The sequence below is a fragment of the Berghia stephanieae genome, chromosome 6 (assembly GCF_034508935.2).
Source record: "Berghia stephanieae isolate SIO BIC M18660-M18661 chromosome 6, UCSD_Bste_1.3, whole genome shotgun sequence".
NCBI lineage: Eukaryota > Metazoa > Mollusca > Gastropoda > Nudibranchia > Aeolidiidae > Berghia > Berghia stephanieae.
In genome coordinates this window covers 66473240-66493239 of record NC_088365.1, presented here as the reverse complement: position 1 = coordinate 66493239, position 20000 = coordinate 66473240, and the positions used below count along the sequence as shown (strand labels likewise).

Here is a 20000-nt window from a genome sequence, read left to right as displayed (position 1 = left end):
CCCATTGTTGTAACGGACATGTTGTTATTTCAAAAACAAAACAGAACGACTGGAGCATGTATTTAGGGCAATTTCCACTAAACGTGCTCAAAGCGCTTTACAAGGGGTCCCAAGTCAACAGCAACACTTAATACGTAAGATGAAAAGGAACGCAATTATTATATAAAGTCCATAATTGATTTCGGTGATCAGACCTGCTACTATGGGCACGTTGCTGAAAGCCTATCAAAACCACAAGGTGCAAAATTTGCCACAACAAAAACGTTGAAGATAAGAAATGAATTGAAATGGAATAAATAAATAGATAAAGACGAAATGATGATACCCGACACCTGTCTGCCAAATTGACGTGCATGCTTCGATAAACGCTTTATCATTGAAATGAGATCGTGAATTTATTTCTGAGATGAGATTCAATGCACTTTTGTTTCCAGCGACGTTTAACAACTGAATATTAATTAATTCTATTGATGTTATGCGTCAATGATAAATACTCACAACATCCGCCAGCCGTACCAACACACAAAACTATGTCGTGTAACCTTGAACGTTTATTAGTCTGGTTGATATAGTTTAGTGAGAATTACTCATAAATATGGATGGCAAAAAACAATAACAAAGACCTGAGTGACGTCAACTTCGTTTTATCTATAAGTCTGCTGGAGCGTAGCCTTCGTAAACCGTAGCCTGACATTGACTAAAAATTACGTCAAAATAATGTCACGGGGATGAGGGGGGGGGGGGTTGTTATTCATCTCTATAAATGGAACGAAATTGACGTCATTTGAAGGATTAGTTCTCACTTAATTCTATCTATCAGACTAATAAACGTTAAAGTTGCACAGGTTTGTGTGTTCGTACGTTATATCCGACTGGCGGATATTGTAGTATTTTACCTAAATGCATGGCATTAATAGTTATGAGGTTGATGTGTGTAAGGTAGATGAAAATCCAGCCAAACTGAAAAAAGGCCAAAATTCAAGTAAACATCATCCATTTTATAACCATTTGAAGAAAACACATTGGAAATACTTTGGCCAGAAAATGTGTCCTTCAAAATGTCTATCGACTAAAATGATCCCCATCTAGTCCAAAACTCCCTAACCTGAGACTTCATGGATGATTTTCTTCAAGTTGAAATTTGAGATTGTGTTGTTTGTTGTTGACAAGATGAGGGCATTTTAATCTATCTATCGATATTTGAAGGCCGAGTTTTCTGGCCAAAATTGTAAAATTGTTTTGGTTTTTTATTCAGAGTGAGTCAGATGTTTGCATCTGTCCTTGTCGAGGTCATCGAGTACACAACAGTAAGATGATAACAGTTAAGATCTACCGTCACGTGATAAAAGTACGTAAGCACCAATGTAAACCAAACATAAACACAAGCTTTTAATTAAAATTTATATTATGGGAATCCCCGTTTTTTGGCGCACAATACTATCTGGGTCATGATATAGGAATATACGATTCTTACACTCCTGCTTTTTGGAATTCCAGACGCGTTCCCAACCATTGAACCAGGTTGCGAGAGCACGATGGGAACAAAGTTCGAATTCCAAAACGCAAGAGTGTTAGAAATCATTTATTTTACCCCACAATCGGTTCCTACTTCCTTATCTTTGAATAAAAATCATCTTCAAAAACATGATTTTGAATTTGAGTGAAATTTAACGTTTGATAATCTGACGTCAGATATTATTATTATTGTAAACATGCTATCATTACGCGTTACTATTTAGGGAGAGGGGTGGAATAATGTACAATATAACCCTATAAGAAGTACATAATTTTGAAATTGAAACATGAAACAAATCCTTAAAATTTCAAATACATTTCCGACCAAAACTCAAAACGAACCCAATGGCGCTTACTTCATATTATTGTCGTAAGACGGGAGAAATGTTGAGAGAGCTTTGTGAGTGAGTGTGTGTGTGTGTGTGTGTGTGTGTGCGCGTGTGTGTGTGTGTGTGATGACACCTGCCACTTATTCCATATTAATATTATCACAAACGTGTTTAACCGCCTATCATCACCATAGGAAACAAACACTCAAGGTACAGTGAATCCCCGATAACCCAAACACCTCCAGGAACAGAAACTATCCGTCATGTAGTTCGATGTATCCGGATAAATCAGAAACATTTACTGTAACCCATCGTATCAATTGGGTATTCACGTCGGGATGAACATCGGGCCGGAAATAGAATTCATGACCGCCGCCATCAATATGAAGCGAGTTTAATTACTTCCGTTCTGTTTTTTAATGTAGAAAAAATACAATCTTGCGTTGCAAACAAGTTAAGGTTCGATCTCGCATGACTTTAATCCTAAATCCCCTTTCAGGTTCCGATTCATCCGACCACAATATCATTTTTGATGTAGTTTCGCTCACACATTTGTAAGCCATCATCTCCAGACGGTATTACGGCGCCTTGAGCCAAGATATCAAAAATATGATTTTTTGATAAAGGTTAAATGACCCGAAATGGGACATTTTAGTGTTTGTTACGTTTAGAATTGGTAAAAAGTAATAAACAAAAATGAATATAACAGCTTCAAAAAAGAAAACTAAACATGGAACGTTTCGGGCTCAACCCGCCTATTCAGCAAAAAAAAAATACAATTAAAACATGAATACATAAGTTTAAAATTCTGATAGACGGGAGAGGAAATATAAATACGTCCTTTCTGTAATAAAATCTTTGGATGTAAACAAAAGATGCGTTCATTTGGTAACTAAGGGCGTGCAGAATGGAGCGAAGTCCCGGGTTTGAGATTTGTTTTTTTTTGTTTGTTTTGTTTTTTTGCTAAGTTGAGGGTTGTTTAAATCGACCGATTTTTGAAGGACGAGTTTTCTGGCCAAATTTTAAAATGTGGGTTTTTTCTAGAGTACGGCAGTGTTGTCATTGGGCAAATTTTACATTGGGTAAATCACGTGATCGATGACTTGGTTGGACGAAATCCTGAATGTTGAACACTCCCATTAAAACCAAGTGAAATAGACACCAGGCCAATTCTTCGTCTTCATTTTCCTCCGCCTCATCTTAACTCACTCAGTCCTAGAGATTTTTGCTACTTTTCAAAATTGGAAAAAAATGTTTTAAAAATGAGCATTTACATGGATACTCATATTCAACTATCATTAACATGCAAAAAATGTAATAAATAGGCATGGGGTAAAAGTAACCCGGGTAAACTACGGATAGAGTCGGTGTTAGGGTTGAGGGAGTTAACCAAATGTTACTGTCAACACTTGTGACGAGCTATTATCAAGTGCTGCTTCCTTCGTGAGTCAATGCGTTTAAAAACTTGCTTCACTCCCTTGATGAGTGATTGTGTCATAATGGCAAAGGCCCGTTCATCGACGACTGGTGCCTGTCGGCATTATGGTTGATTGAATTGGTGTATGAATTGTGAGATTTGGGACTTTTATTTACTTGTTTAGAACTTTCAAGCCCTTTGAAAGATTGTGTTCGTGTGAGTTAAGTTAGTTAAAGTAGTCCTTCAGATCCATCGAGCCGGAGTTTATCCCGGTTTCTATAGCGTGAAACGGGCAATAACAATTGCTTGTCATCCTTTGATATAGGACGCTAGCCTATCGCAAAGTACTTTCCGCCAAATCTAACAGACTCAGCGAGCGATTCACTGCTGGGTGGACAGAAGGGTCCAAAAAAAAAATCTCGACTTCACCTGGGATCGATCTCTGTCCCTTTGCGTGTGAAACGAGAGCTCTACCAACTGAGCTATCGGAACCCCAGTCCATGTGAGTTATTATCATTGAAATGTTCACGGTGTGATTTTTATATTTTTTCGCTTTATGGACCAAATTGAAACCGAGACTGAAATACAGAGATAAGAAACTTCGGGAGCGGCAATTGGATTCAATAGTTAGATGTCACGTCGCCCAGCAACGGCGGCCATCGTGGTTCCACACAAATAAAATCGGTACCTTTTATTCTTCATGCTGGCGAGAACTTTTCATATGTCTTGTGATAAGAATCTGTTAAAGTCAAAACATGATCAGATTTATAATTTTTTTTTTCATCTGGATACGCTTGTATGCTCGTCGGAGAAATATTTCATAAGGGCGTCCGCCATTGTTCCGATAGTTTAGAGCCAGTTACTAAGTTACCATGCGTCATTACGAGGGAAGTGACGTCATGACTGTTGAAGGCTATTAGGTTTAAAGTGATGTTATGCATTTGGGTAAAATACTCACAACATCCGCCAGCTGGATATAACGTACAAAACTATGTGTAGCCTTTAACGTTTATAGTCTGGTTGATGCGATTAAGAGAGAACCAATCATAAAAATGGATGACTAAAAACAATAACAAATATCTGGAATGATATCATCTTTCTATTGTTTACTTGATGAACTCGACAAGGACAGATCAGATGAGTGACGTCAATTTCATTCCTTCTATATTATCAGCCGAGACTGATATAAAACAAATACAGGAAACTCCTGGAGTGACAACTGGGTTTCAATCACAGACGGTGCGTAAATATGCCAGGTCGTGTCTAGTCGGTAAATACCGTAAACATCCTCTCACTCATAATTTTATTTGTAGATAATAGTAATATAATTTGAATTTGGCTCATGTTTTCGCCAGCTTTCTATCTTTAGTTGGGTGATTAGTTCTCACTAAATTCCCTCCATCAGACTATGAATTTTCAAGTTAACACATAGTTGTGTGTATTTGTACGATTGATGTGACGAGTAGAAATGGTGTGTATTTTACTTAAAGGCATACCATCACTACTCAAATGCTCTGTTTCCCCAACTTGAAATTGCAATCCCACATAGGAAGAAGCCTCAGAGTTTCTCGTCTCGAAATTACAGTCCCGGTTTTCGTTTTGTATAGATAGAATGAAGATGACGTCACTCAGGTCTTTGTTATTGTTTTTTGTTTTGTTTTTCTGCCATCGGCTTTAACGAGGAATTCTCACTAAACGGTATTAATCAGACTATAAACGTTCATGGATACACACAGTTTTGTGTATTGGTTCGTTATACTTCCGGACGGCAATGCTGTGGGCTTCTCAGCCAAGCGTATACTATCTATTTTAACAAACAATAACAGGCAAAATTTGAGGTGAAAGCCAAGCTATGACTCAACGACTCACCCTAAGGGTGAAAGAGTACGAGGGGTGTGTCATTTCAGTTCTCTTGGGAAGGAGGGACGCTGACGTCACTCAGCTCTTTGTTGTTATTTTTAGACAGCCTCTTAACCCTCTCCTTACCACCGATAAAAAAATCGTCACATTCGTTACGATACAATCAACATTAGTCTTATTCAAATTTCTCTTGTACATCCTAATATTTAAAGAAAATGAACAGTGTTTTGCTAAAGATATTTATATATGACAAGAACTTACTGCTATTGTGTTTGAGTGATAAAAAAATATATTTTGTATTTGTTGGGTGTGAAGTTTTGGAGAAAATCCTGAAAATGGTTGGTAAGGAGAGAGTTAAACCCTACCTTACCCCAAATTGCAAAATCGTCACATTTGTTACGATGCAACCGTCATTTTTCTCATCCAGATTTCATTTCTTTTCGCTATAGATCGAGCTATAAAAACGTGACATTCTGTAATAGTTCATATTGTCGGAAAATATTATTATGTATAGAATGTGCTTGTTGCTTTTCTGTTTGAGTAAGAAATATCTATTTTTGTGTTAGTTGGGTGTGAAGTTTTGGGGAAAATTCTGAAAATGGATGATAAGGAGAAGGTTAATGATATGGTCCCAGTACATTATATTAATCAGACTATAAACGTTAAAGGTTGCACATAGGTTTGTGTAGGTTTGTGTTCTGGTTCAATTATCGGGCCGCTGGATGTTGTGAGTATTTTACCAAAGCTCAGAGTATACATTAATGTTGTTGTTGTTGTCGTTGTTGTTGTTGTTGTTGTTGTTGTTGTTGTTGTTGTTGTTGCTAAGTGGTAGGCCCAGTCGGTTGCGTGTTTCAAGCATGTCATGTATTTTGGGATTGTCCAAAGAGAGGTGGTTTTTTTTTACCTAATATGAAACTCACCATCTCGAGGCGGTATTCTGTCTGGACTGTTGAGATAAGCAGGAATTAACATTATAGTTAAAATATGAAAATGGACCTAGCGACCCAACTGGCGGTCTGGAAACATCAACAAAGAGCCGAGTGACGTCAACTTCATTCATTATGTTAGGTTCGAGCCTCGCTCCGCGCATAGTTGTCCTTGAAAAAGGCTCCTCACTCACATTCTCTCACCGTAATAAGGTGTAAAATGAGTACCTGGCCGTCAACAGCGTGTCTTGTCCGGAAAAAAATAGTAATATCGCCTTACAGGCGTCATGTCCCGTTCTACATGTGACGCGTTGCTATTGGTCAGGGACCTTTGTAATGTACATTGAGCACGTCATTTGATAGTGCGATATATAAAAGCTCAAGGTTTGGGGGGTTTTTTAAAAATCATGTTCTAAGATTGGACTAACAAACGCATTGCAGCACATGTCTCTGACTGGTTGCGAAGCAGGTAACTTTTCAGGAAATTCAGAGAATTGTTGAGATTTCTTGAGGAAAACCATTTTTGGACGTGTAATCACTCCCAGGAAACCACATTTTGTTGTGGTGTACATTGTCTGTTGATGTGTTGAGAAGTCCGTTCCACGGGGATGATCTATATACGTGATTTGTCCATGTGCTCGACTCATTGGTCACATTGCAGAATGTGCCAAAAATGACCTACATAATTAAAATTGTTCACAGTTTTTGAAATACCCAACATCGCAAGAGGTCATTTTGTTCAGCTTGACCCATGTAATGGGTATGTTTATACATTTCATATGAAAAAAGCTCCGTGTTTACATTTATCAAGAAATACCACATCGGAGGACAGCAGCAAATCATGTGATCGATGCCTCGATTGGACATGGTAGCATGCCGCATCTCTCATTCCAATTGCCCCTAACATACTGCATTTCTCAGTTTATCTATTTATTGGCGTGTTGTTCCGACATCAGAAAAGTTTTCAGTTTTTTGTCTTCTAAATGACAAACGCTTAGAGAATTGTGAGAATTTGTGTTAAGACAGGACATATGATGGAATTTAATCTTTTTACCCCCCCCCCCCCCCACTTATATTCTGTCGTTAAAAATACATAAATTAAGGTTGGATTAATATTATTACACAATATTAATTCTTGTTGTGTTCCTTTTTCAACCAGATGAAGTCAGGGTGTCTTTAGTTCTTCGCGGAGGAAAATGTTGAAGAGTCAAGGGGAGAGAACACCTTGAATTGGCTTGTAATGCCCGCACTATCATAGCCCCATGGGAATGGGCTAAATACCACGTGACATGACAGGACCACCACGTCATTGGGGCGGAAACGGAAGTCATCGTGGGAACGTCTTTTAGAGTGACGTCCCCCCTCCGATGGACTGGTGCATGATGAAAAAGGTCAAAGGCTATTTGATGTGGGTGCTGGTTTTCTACACGATCCTGGTCACCTATTTCCTGGTGCTGAGCGCCTGGAGCGATGACGTAGGCCTTGAGAAACGTCATGGGAGGGACTACAAGCTGATTAACGTCTTGTACCAGGAGGAGAGACGTCATCTCCGGAGCTTCAAAGACGTCATCAAGACGTACGGGTATGACAGGGCATTAATCTTCGGCATTACCAACTCATGTCCTGTGTTCAAATCCTTTTTTTAAACTAGTCTTTCACAGTCATTATGCCCATAGATCTGGAGTTTATCCCAGTTTCTATAGCTTGCAACAGTGCTATTGCATGCTACCTGTCTGATTGGACGCTAATCTATCGCAAAGTACTTTCCACTAGTTCTACCCGACCTAGTTGGATTCTTCTTCTTCTTGTTCTTCTTCTTGTTCTTGTTCTTCTTGTTCTTGTTCTTGTTCTTGTTCTTCTTCTTCTTCTTCTTCTTCTTCTTCTTCTTCTTCTTCTTCTTCTTCTTCTTCTTCTTCTACTACTACTACTACTACTACTACTACTACTACTACTACTACTACTACTACTACTACTACTACTACTACTACTACTACTACTACTACTACAATTATAACAACTACTACCCTAACAATAATAGACTCCACCCATTTTCACATTCATTCATCTAGTTTCATTTCATCAACTCTTTAAAACGTTCAACGTCATGCTATAATGATTTTTTTGGTGTGCCGTTTTTTGTTTTTGTTGGTATTTTGTTTTGTTCTAACATTTTCAAAACTATTTATATTTTCATATTTTATGACTAAAAGGTCATTTTCGTTTGACATAAAAATACTCCGATTCTAAGTCCTGTTGATTAACTAATGATATTTTAAAACTGTCATTAGTTTCTTAGGGTTGAATAATGTCAGTCACTTTTTGGTTTATTTTCCATTATTTCTCTCAGAGAAACAGATAAAGAATATTGTTACTAGTTTTTTCAGAATTGCTTTGTTTTGGATTATTTTTGTGGCGAATGTTACCTTTTGTCCCAGCCCGACGTTCCATTATTTGAGGGTCTGACAATCCAATTCATGGGCTCATTTAGGGCTCATTGATGTAATGGAAATCTAAAACTAAGGCGCAAAATATTATACATTACAACAATGTCAAACTAGACCCGTAATTGGGTTCGGATGTCAGACCTGCATGTTTGGACATGTCGTCCCAGCCTTATATCTATAAGTTAATAAATCCCTTTTAATTCTGTTCCAGCGGACTGGTCAGTATGAAGATTCGTCAAAAGTTCAAGAAGGATTCAAATGTAAACAGCGGGGGTGACACGTCAGAGGGTCGGCTGATTCAAGGTCAAGGCCAGATTAAGAACACAAGCAAGGAGAACGGATCTTTGGGGATGTTGGACGTTGCTGACGCGGGCAACGTGGAGATTGGAGGAGGGGCAGAGAGGCCCAGATTCACTGTGGAGGTTGAAACCTGGGACGAGGCAATGATGGGGAAATCGCGAGTACAGTCAAGTGTTAATGATATTGATAATGGTAATAATTATAATAATAATAATGACATAGCTAAAAATAGAGTACCTGATACGGGCAATATATTTATAGAGGAAGTAGTCCCAGAGACGAATTTTAACACTTCCGGTGATAAAAATACCAATGTAAACAGTCAACAAAGCAGTATTTCTAATGTCAAAAATCAAAATTATGAAAGGGGAGTAAGTGTCAATAATCAATCTGTGGCGGCTCAAAATAGTAAACAATTAAAATCAGGAGTTGCCTCCCCTAACAAAGGTAGTAGCAAGAGTAACGGCAGGGGGAGTAATCGTAATTACGATGCAGACATTGTAACCGAATACTGTGACAAGATCGACGCCGAGGAGCCCCATCTGTGTCTGACGGAACGAGTCACGTTTTCTCACCCGTCCCATGTAAATATCACCACCAACCGTATGTCTTTCAAGCCCCTAGGAGATCTATACATTTACTCCGGCTTTCTGGACACTCGCAACAAGCCTGCTTCCATTCGCTTCATGATCATGGCTCCAAAAGGACGCGATTCTGTGAAGAAATCGGGGTACTGGTGTGCTTTTAACTTGCCTACTGTGATGTCTCAGAGGTACTATTGGAACGGTATCAAAGAACCCGCATCGATCAAGCCGCATCAGGCTACACAGTTGGATTATTACGCAGCTAGCGTCGGCCATGACAGGACATTGCAATTCTACATCATGTCATGCGCAGTTCCCGAAAAGCATCTGTCAACTTTAAGACAGTTCGACACGAGCAGACTTCATCTTGTAGCTGGAGGGAAAGACAGCCCTTTACTTGACACTGTGCAAGAGAGAATTTCTGTGGATGTTTTAAATAACCAGGGTCTTCCATGGCACGAAATGATTAAAAATTCACCCGTACTGGGAGAAGTCTTTCAACTAAATAACTCCAAAAATAATACAAAAACTGATACGAATTCTCATTATCAGCACGCCTTGAGTAAAACCAGTGTTAATCATAATATCGAAAATAAAAATTATATCAATACATCGAATAAATCATCATTACATAATTCATCTTCAAGAGGTAATGATAATAATATCAATATATCGAATTCCACTCCATCCTCATCCTTCAATCCTAACAGTATTGTTTCCTGTATAGCCCCAATCGCCTCCACGTCTATCAGCGTTGTTCAAATGGCCGAGTTCATTGAACTCACATTGCTTCTAGGTAGTCAACATATTGTGATGTACACACTTCATCTACCGGATGACGTCAGAGATGTGTTGGCGATGTATCGATATAAAGGCCTTATTACAATCCTCCCGTGGTCGATACCGAACTCAAAATCGATATGGGCCAATGGAAGAGACATTGCTTTAAATGACTGTTTATATCGAACTATGTATCGATATGAATTTGCTTTATTCCACGATATGGACGAATTCTTCGTTCCTCGTAGTACTCCCGACCTTCCGTCTTTCATCAATTTCCTCTACACCAAAGCGGGCATGAAACGTAACAGAACTTCAGATATTCTCTTTAGTTCCGCCTACTTCTCCCCGCCTACAAAGACACAATCTCAAAGTCTTACGACTCTTTCTGGATATACCAAAGACATCGACAAATTCTCAAGTCTCCGCAGCGTTCACCGGACGTACTTCAACCCAAATCATTCACTGCGCATGATCAGACCAGTCATGGCCTTCCGTGTCGGTGGGGGAGAAAGGAAAAGAACTGTGTTTACTATAAGCCCGCGGTATGCGGCTGTTAATCATTATAGCAAGTGTGTTGGGACCTCGCGTAATGGCTCTTTACCCTCTGTGCCTTTAAAAAATGGAGTCAAGTCAACGGGAGTTGACTGTAATGCTACGAAAGTTGACATGCGCATGTGGGCAGTTAAAGAAAGACTAATTAGACAGACCAAAGAAAGTATACGTGATATGAATTCTAAAAGGTAGAGTTTTTCTTGTTTTTGTTTTTTTTTTAAAATAAAAATGAGTGAAATCGTGTGATGTGTGAATTCACACTAATTTATGACCAATCGTATCAAGAGGACAAAGCAAGCAGATGGAGAAAAAAATACAAATCCTGGCGAATCGAAGTGCTATACTACCATACAATTGGTCACGAAATAAAATATCTAAGAATCTTACTTGGAGGGGGTGAAATGAACTGTTTCTTTCATTTCTTTGTATTTATTAAAATCGTTATTTTTTTTTATCCCGCCCAATAACAGACACACGCAAGCTTGTAGTGTTATTATTGGGCACGATAAAAATAACTCGTTTAACTCACTCAATCCTAGAGAGATTTGCTACTTTTCAAAATTGGGAAAAATGTATTAAAAATGAGCATGTAGATAGATAGTTTTATTCAACTATCGTTTACATACAAAACCAAAAAAACATTAACTTTGATACTTTTCTCAGGAAAAATGTAATAAATAGGCGTGGGATAAAAGTAACCTGGGTAATCTACGGATATAGTCGGTGTTAGGGTTGAGTGAGTTAATAAATACAAAGAAATGAAAGACTCGTATCATGTGAAATTTAAGTAACGTCATTCAAAACACCTGTCTGGTGTTGATGAAAGTTATAGGATGAATAGGAACCAGTTATATATGGCCGTACTCTGGAAAAACACGCATGAAAAAATATGGCCAGAAAACACGTCCTTCAAAAGACCGATTTAAACAGAAGTCTCAGGTTTGATATCAAGGTCTTTTAAATCGATTGATATTTGATGGGCGCTTTTTTTTTTTTTTTTTGGTCAAATTTTTACATACGGAGACACGTGTTTTTTTTCCAGGTGATGGCAGTAACGGGTTAATATTCTTAAAATGGGAACCAAAAAAAATGACTTGAATCTACTTGATGAGGCAAGGGAAATAATCCATACAATTATATTTTGCAAGTGACTGGTACCAATTATTTCCAATGATTTTAAATAGAGAGGAAGGGATGGGGATATGTATTGGGTTTTTTTTGTTAGTGGCATTGAGCAAACGTCTGTATATATATATATGTGTGTGTGTGTGTGTGTGTGTTTGTGTGTGTGTGTGTGCGGATGGGGGGGGGGGGGGGGCTAGATTGATAAGATTTTTGAATTCCTGCGTTGAAATTTGGAACGTTAATCAATTGTGTGTGTTGGCACGTTATATCCGGCTGGCGAATGTTGTGAGATTTTTGGCTGAGCGCACAGCATCAATATTTGAATTTTCATTTTCGCCTTTACCTTTGTACTATGGTGTATTTTGAATGAATATCATTTCGTCTTTCGTTAATTTTTGATGTCGTGTTTTTTATTCCCCTACAAATATATTAGTGGCTCAAAGTATAGGGTGGCTGGAAACAGACAGGAGAGCAGAAAGTATTTATTTATGGTGAAGGATGATTGTGTGTGTGTGTGTGTTTGTATGTGCGAAAGAGAGGCAATGAGAGATTGAGCGAGAAAAGAAGAGAGTGAATGAGAGAGAGAGAGCGCGCGCGAGAGAGAAAGTAAAGATCAAGAGAGAAATATATATATATATATATATATATATATATATATATATATATATATATATATATATATATATATATATATATATATATATATATATATATATATATATATATTGAGAGAGAGAGAGAGAGAGAGAGAGAGAGAGGAGTGGGGGTAAGGAGAGAGATAGAGAAAAAGGAGTGAAAGAGACAGAGATAAACATGCTATTTGTACCTGCCATGAAATTTGAACGAGAAATGAATTCAAACGAGTCAAAATGCAATCATCATAGCTCAATAGCTACATCGTCTCCTAACTCATACAACCATCATAGCTCAATAGCTACATCTTATCCTAACTCCTACAACCATCATAGCTCAATAGCTACATCATATCCTAACTCCTACAACCATCATAGCTCAATAGCTACATCGTCTCCTAACTCCTACAACCATCATAGCTCAATAGCTACGTGGTCTCCTAACTCCTACAACCATCATAGCTCAATAGCTACATCGTCTCCTAACTCCTACAACCATCATAGCTCAATAGCTACATCATATCCTAACTCCTACAACCATCATAGATCAATAGCTACATCATATCCTAACTCCTACAACCATCATAGATCAATAGCTACATCATATCCTAACTCCTACAACCATCATAGATCAATAGCTACATCATATCCTAACCCCTACAACCATCATAGCTCAATAGCTACAACGCCTCCTAACTCCTACAACCATCATAGCTCAATAGCTACATCTTATCCTAACCCCTACAACCATCATAGCTCAATAGCTACATCGTCTCTAAACTCCTACAACCATCATAGCTCAATAGCTACATCATATCCTAACCCCTCCAACCATCATAGCTCAATAGCTACATCGTCTCCTAACTCCTACAACCATCATAGCTCAATAGCTACATCGTCTCTTAACTCCTACAACCATCATAGCTCAATAGCTACATCGCCTCCTAACTCCTACAACCATCATAGCTCAATAGCTACATCATATCCTAACCCCTACAACCATCATAGCTCAATAGCTACATCGCCTCCTAACTCCTACCCTATGTATTCATCTTGTATAGAATTTGACATAAATAACCAACCAATGATAATTTTATGCTTACTTTTTACTCTGACGTAATCTGAAAAATAACTACGTATTTAGAATTTGGCCACAAAACTCGTCCTTCAATTATCGATCGATTAAAATGTTCCTCATGTTGGCAAAAACACTCAAGTCTGTGACTTCTTGAAGTCTTAGGTTTGAGAGTTTTTGCCAAATCAGGGTCATTTTAATCGTTCGATATCTGAAGGACGAGTTTTCTGGCCAAAATTCTAAATACGTGTTGTTGTTTTTTTAGATGACGTCGATGCTGATCCAAGTGCCATTGTTATTGTTATGATTACAGAGAAAAATAATACTTGATGTGCAATCAGCTTGTTTGTTGTTTGGTTTTGTTTTTTTTATTTCCAATAAATTGAAGACGTTAGTTCTATACAATGTCCTAGACTAGGCTGGTCCCCTCATCGAGACAGCATAGACAGGTGATACAGTTCAATACAATGTCCATATTGAAACAACACTGCATAGACAGGCGTTAGTTCTATACAATGTGTGGTCCAAGATTAGTTTGGTCCCCACATCGAGACACCATAGACAGGCGTTAGTTCTATACAATGTGTGGTCCAAGATTAGTTTGGTCCCCACATCGAGACACCATAGACAGGCGTTAGTTCTATACAATGTCCTAGACTAGGTTGGTCCCCACATCGAGACACCATTGACAGGTGATACAGTTCTATACAATGCCCACACAGAGACAGCACTGCATAGACAGGCGTTAGTTCTATACAATGTACAAGACCAATGTGGTCCCCACATCGAAACAGCATTGACAGATGTTAGTTCTATACAATGTACAAGACCAGGTTGGTCCCCACATCGAAACAGCATTTACAGGCGTTAGTTCTATACAATGTCTAAGACTAGTTTGATCCCCAAGCGACATTTTATCGCCCAACCTATCAGTAATCAGAAAGCTCTGATCTTCTACATGATGGTTAAATCGAGAAAATGATAATAATAATAATAATAATAATAATAATAATAATAATAATAATAATAATAATAATAATAATAATAATAATAATAGTAATAATAATAATAATAATAATAATAATAATAATAATAATAATAATAATAATAATAATAATAATAATATATAATAATAATAATAATAATAATAATAATAATAATAATAATAATAATAATAATAATAATAATAATAATAATAATAATAATAATATAATAATAATAATGATAATAATGATAATAATGATAATAATGAATAATAATAATAATAATAATAATAATAATAATAATAATAATAATAATAATAATAATAATAATAATAATAATAATAATAATAATAATAATAATAATAATAATAATAATAATAATAATAATAATAATAATAATAATAATAATAATAATATATAATAATAATATAATAATAATATAATAATAATAATAATAATAATAATAATAATATAATAATAATAATAATAATAATAATAATAATAATAATATAATAATAATAATAATAATAATATAATAATAATAATAATAATAATAATAATATAATAATAATAATAATAATAATATAATATAATATATATAATAATAATAATAATAATAATAATAATAATAAATAATAATAATAATAATGATAATAATAATAATAATGATGACGACGGACGACGACGACGACCTCTATGAGCTATGAGACATGTTACAAAATAGCAGGTTTGATAACGGACCGCCATTATGGGCTGATTATGAATTGTTTTGTAATGGAGACTATTTCGTATGGGCTTTAGAATATTTAATCAACAACAATGAGACCAAAACAGTTGGGTTATCAGATCGGTAAATGAGTGCACGTTGAATTGAGAGAATTTCCAATACAACAATGAAACTATAATAATTTGGGTTATCAGACCTTTTAAATAAGTATACTTTGAATTGAGTTTTTTCATTACAACAATGAGCCCATCAAAACACGAGTTATCAAACCTGTAAATGAGTTGTAATGCACTTTTCCTCATTTCGGACCACTATTTATTAAGTATTCCAACGCAGATTTAATTGTGTAAGGGAAATAACTCCGTAATAATTAAGGAAATTATTTTTTATTTCACGTTTCACTCCCTTATTATGGTAACAATTCTAATCGTTACTAACCAACGTGGCCACGACTATCGATCCGGTTTGCTTCGATCTACAAAATGACGTCACGAAATGTGGCCACGAAAACCAAAAGAAAGTGGACAGTGAGAAGATGACAAGATATGGAATGTTGTGAAATGGAATGAAATGTTGTGTTTTAATTAATTTATGCAAAATTCATAAACAGAAATGAATATATCAGTTTCAAAAATGGAATGTTTCGGGCTCAAAACCCTTCTTCAGCTTACAACAAAAACAATATAAACTAAGAGATATTATTTAAAATCCAGACAGACGTCAGAGAAATATCTGGCCAGTCATTTAAGTCAAGTCATAAGATCTGATTGCTGTCCGACCGAAAGTGCAGGCCATATAGTTCTAGTTGTTATGTCACGGATTTATCTAAAGTTACAATATTTGGTTGCTTTCACAAATGATGGGCCAAATAGTTCGGGGGTTTATGTTATCTGTTGTTTCTTTTTTTTGCTTTTGTTTTTGGCTGAAGAAGAGTTTTGAGCCCGAAACGTTCAATGTTTGGTATTTTGTTCCTTTTTAAAGCTGTTGGTCTCTACTCATTTTTGTTGATGACTGTTGACAGTCCACAGCTTCCAGATGCCTTGTATCATTTGTACTTGAATTAATTTACACAGAGCACAGAATAGGATTGAATAGTCTGATGTCACGTCCGCCCAGCAAGGAGCAGCTTGGTTCTAAACAAAGAAAATTGGTACTTTTTATTCTTCATGCTGGCTAGAACTTTTTTTACATGTCATGTGATCAGAATGTATAAAAGTCAAAAAAACATGATCAGATTTATTATGTTTTTCTCCTCTGGATACACTTTTATGCTCGTCAGAAGAAAAGTATTTCATTAAAGTTTCGATAGTTTAGAACCAGTTACCAAGTTACTATGCGTCATTACGAGGAAAGTGACGTCACGACTGTTGAAGCCTATTGCTGTTATCGTGTTCCACGTTACAGAAACCGGGATAGAATCTGGCTCTGAAGGACTACTTTCTTCGTCTTTTATTTCGTTGAAGCCTATTCACAAAGCTGTGACACATACGTAGGTACAAAGGCAGTACGTCATACAAATGCCATGTACTCTTGCTACTCTAAAGCCTGCCTGAAAAGGTATGACCCTGAGATTTCTTTGGTTTTAGTGTATCAATAGGGTTGATCTATATTACCTTTCCATGTGCTCAAGGTCATTGGTCACATTGCCAACGTGTGCTCAAAATGACCCACAAAGTGAAACGTGTTCACATTTTGAGATATAGATAGAATGCGCTTGGCCAAGGAGTTCACAACATTGCCATCCGGAAGTATAACGGACCAACACACAAACTATGTGTAACCATGAACTTTTATAGTCTGGTTAATACAGTTTAGTGAGAACAACTCACAAACGCGGATGGCAAAAACAATAACAAAGGCCTGAGTGACGTCATCTGCATACTATCCATAGATCGCTCCCATGACTGTACACATTATAGAAGGAACAAACTTGACGTCACTCAACTCTTTGTTATTGTTTCAAGACAGCCCTTTTTAATGATTGATTCTCACTAAATTCTATCTATCAATCAGACTTCCCACTTTTCCAAGTTACTTCACAGTTTTGTGTGTCGGTACGTTATATCCGACTGGAGATGTTGTGATTATTTTACCTGAATGCAGAGCATCAATATTGTGTTGTTCGATTTCAATGAAGTTCGCCACCGATTTTATGAAGCAGGCTAGTATTATTAGTTATAGAAGGAATGGCGTTGACGTCACTCAGTTCTTTTCTTTTGTATTTAGACAGCCAGCTGGTTGATTCCTTTTCACCTGATTCTTCCAATCATACTATTGATGCTATGTGTTCAGTTTAAAAAAAAACTCATACCATCCGCCAGCCGAATATAACGTACAACATACAAAACTATGTGTAACCTTGAACGTTAATAGTCTGATTTAATTGAGTGGGAACTAACCACCACCATGTCTAAAGACAAGTAAATTACAAAATAATAAGATGAGTATAAATGTTGAAGGGTAGGTATAGAAAGTTGTGTGTGTGTGTGTGTGTGTGTGTGTGTGTGTGTGTGTGTGGGTGTGTGAGTGTGTCGGTACGCTTGATCCAACGAACACTTATGGTATTTTACTTAAACATATAAACACGTCGCTATCATTCACGAAATTTATGACCCCAAGATGATGTCGATATCTGCGGGCCGAAGGAAGAATAAAAATAACGCGTATCTGTAAAAAAAAAAAAAATAAACAAAAAAAAAAAAACTCCCGTGAAATAAGATGGACATAGACAGACTTAAGATGGAAACAGTTTTCATTTTCACCTTTCTATTAATATTTGTACCGTGTCAGGCTTCATGCAAGCGTCACCGGAAATACGTCAATAGTTTGTAGGATGTCGAGTTGATTTGTTGTGGTTCACGTGAATTTGACTTTTATTGCTTATGATTAAATAAAAGTGCCATTCAACACATTGTAAAAATGGTATCTAGGTTGTTTCCCTTTGTTCTTTCTATTTTATCTTTTTTTTTTGTTTTGAATTTGTGCGTGTGTTCTTTATTTTTATTTTTTATATTATTGTTAAGGGTGGGTGGGTTGGAAGGGGGGGGGGGGGGGGAGGCGTGGCCGCAAGGGGAGGGAATAGATTTATTGTATGGAAGTCAATCATATGAGGGAAAAGGAAGATATCGGTGATGGATAACAACAGATGAGACAATGACGACGATGATGATGGTGACGGTGATTGTGGTGAAGATTATGGCGGTGATGATGATGATGATGATGATGATGATGATGATGATGATGATGATGATGATGATGATTATGATAATGACGATGAGGACGACAACGATGACAATGATGATGAAGATGATGACGACGCCGACGATGATAATGATAAATATGATGGCGATGTTGATGATGATTATAATAATAATAATAATAATAATAATAATAATAATAATAATAATAATAATAATAATAATAATAATAATCATAATAATAATAATAATAATAATAATAATAATAATAATAATAATAATAATAATAATAGTAATAATAATAGTAATAATAATGATGATGATGATAATAATAATAATAATAATAATAATAATAATAACAATAATAATAATAATAATAATAATAATAATAATAATAATAATAATAATAATGATAATGATGAAGGTGGTGACAATGATAATGATGACAATGACGATGATGATGACAATCCCTACCTCGACGGTGCCCTTGTATCCTCCTCTGCCTTCTTCAGGTTTTCTGGCGTAGCGTCCAACACCCTGTCTACGGTCTCCAACAGTCTGTTGCTTATCTAGACGGAGAAAGATGTCAAGATGGTGACGATTCGTTGATCACGGCATTTCTGTAGGTCTTCAGAGCCATTAACTCACTCAATCCCAGATATTTTTGCTACTTTTCAAACTCGGAAGACATGTATTAACAATTGGCATGTACACAGATAGTTTTATTCAACTGCCATTAATATGCAAAAACTAAAAACATTAGCTCTGATACTGCACCTATAGATGGTTCGAAGATGACGTCACTCGGGTCTTTGTTATTGTTTTTTGCCATCCGCGTTTATGAGTAATTTTCACTAAACTGTAATAACCTGACTATAAACGTTCATGGTTACACAAAGTTTTGTGTGTTAGTCCGTTATACTTCCGGATGGCAATGTTGTGAGCTTCTTAGCCAAGCGCATACTATCTATATTTTGTCTCATAAATGTAATAAATAGGCATGGGGTAAAAATAACTCGAGTAAACTACGGATATAGTCGGTGTCGTGTTAGGGTTGAGTGAGTTAAGCTCATGGAGCGGAGTTTATCCCGACTTCTACAGCTTGAAATTGACAATAGCAATTGCTTGCTATACTTTGGATAGGACGATAGTTTATCTTAAGAAATTATTCTTTGCCGTCTATCTGTTGTTGTTTTTTTTTGTTTTTTTAAGTTATGCATTTATGTTTTCATTGTTTTTGTTATTGGCTGAGAAAGGGCTTTGAGCCCGAGACGTTCCGTGTCTTATTATATATATATATATAAGTTTGATAAATTTGAATGAAAAATTGGGGAAAAGTAGCTTGATAGTCAAGGAAGAATCTATTGACTTCTATCGTGACAAACGGCCTGCTGTGATGAAGAAACAGATGCTGTGCACATGGCTAGGAAATTCACAACATTGCCATCCGGAATATAACGGACTATCACACAAAACTATGTGTAACCATGAACGTTTATAGTCTGGTTAATACAGTTTAGTGAGAATTACTCATAAAAGTGGATGAACCCC

General features: G+C 36.4%; 2 protein-coding genes across 14 annotated transcripts in view; one reads left to right on the top strand and one right to left on the bottom strand.

Moving 5' to 3' along the window:
* Positions 1-11271, top strand: part of LOC144975490 (uncharacterized) — a 43969-nt gene extending 32698 nt beyond the window's left edge. For 3 of the 10 annotated variants that reach the window (XM_078919629.1, XM_078919627.1, XM_078919623.1), the window contains exons 2-3: positions 7207-7629; positions 8703-11271. In XM_078919629.1, the coding sequence (XP_078775755.1) occupies positions 7415-7629; positions 8703-10902 (2415 nt within the window). In that variant the 5' untranslated portion in view covers positions 7207-7414 and the 3' untranslated portion in view covers positions 10903-11271. Of the gene's footprint in view, positions 1-3327; positions 3946-5437; positions 5849-7206; positions 7630-8702 lie in introns of those variants that run through there. The other 7 variants (XM_078919632.1, XM_078919626.1, XM_078919628.1 and 4 more) reach the window with 6 other exon arrangements.
* Positions 1-20000, bottom strand: part of LOC144975492 (uncharacterized) — a 165665-nt gene that overhangs the window by 84872 nt on the left and 60793 nt on the right. For all 4 annotated transcript variants that reach the window (XM_078919635.1, XM_078919636.1, XM_078919637.1 and 1 more), the window contains exon 17: positions 18924-19018. In XM_078919635.1, the coding sequence (XP_078775761.1) occupies positions 18924-19018 (95 nt within the window). The remainder of the gene's footprint in view (positions 1-18923; positions 19019-20000) is intronic.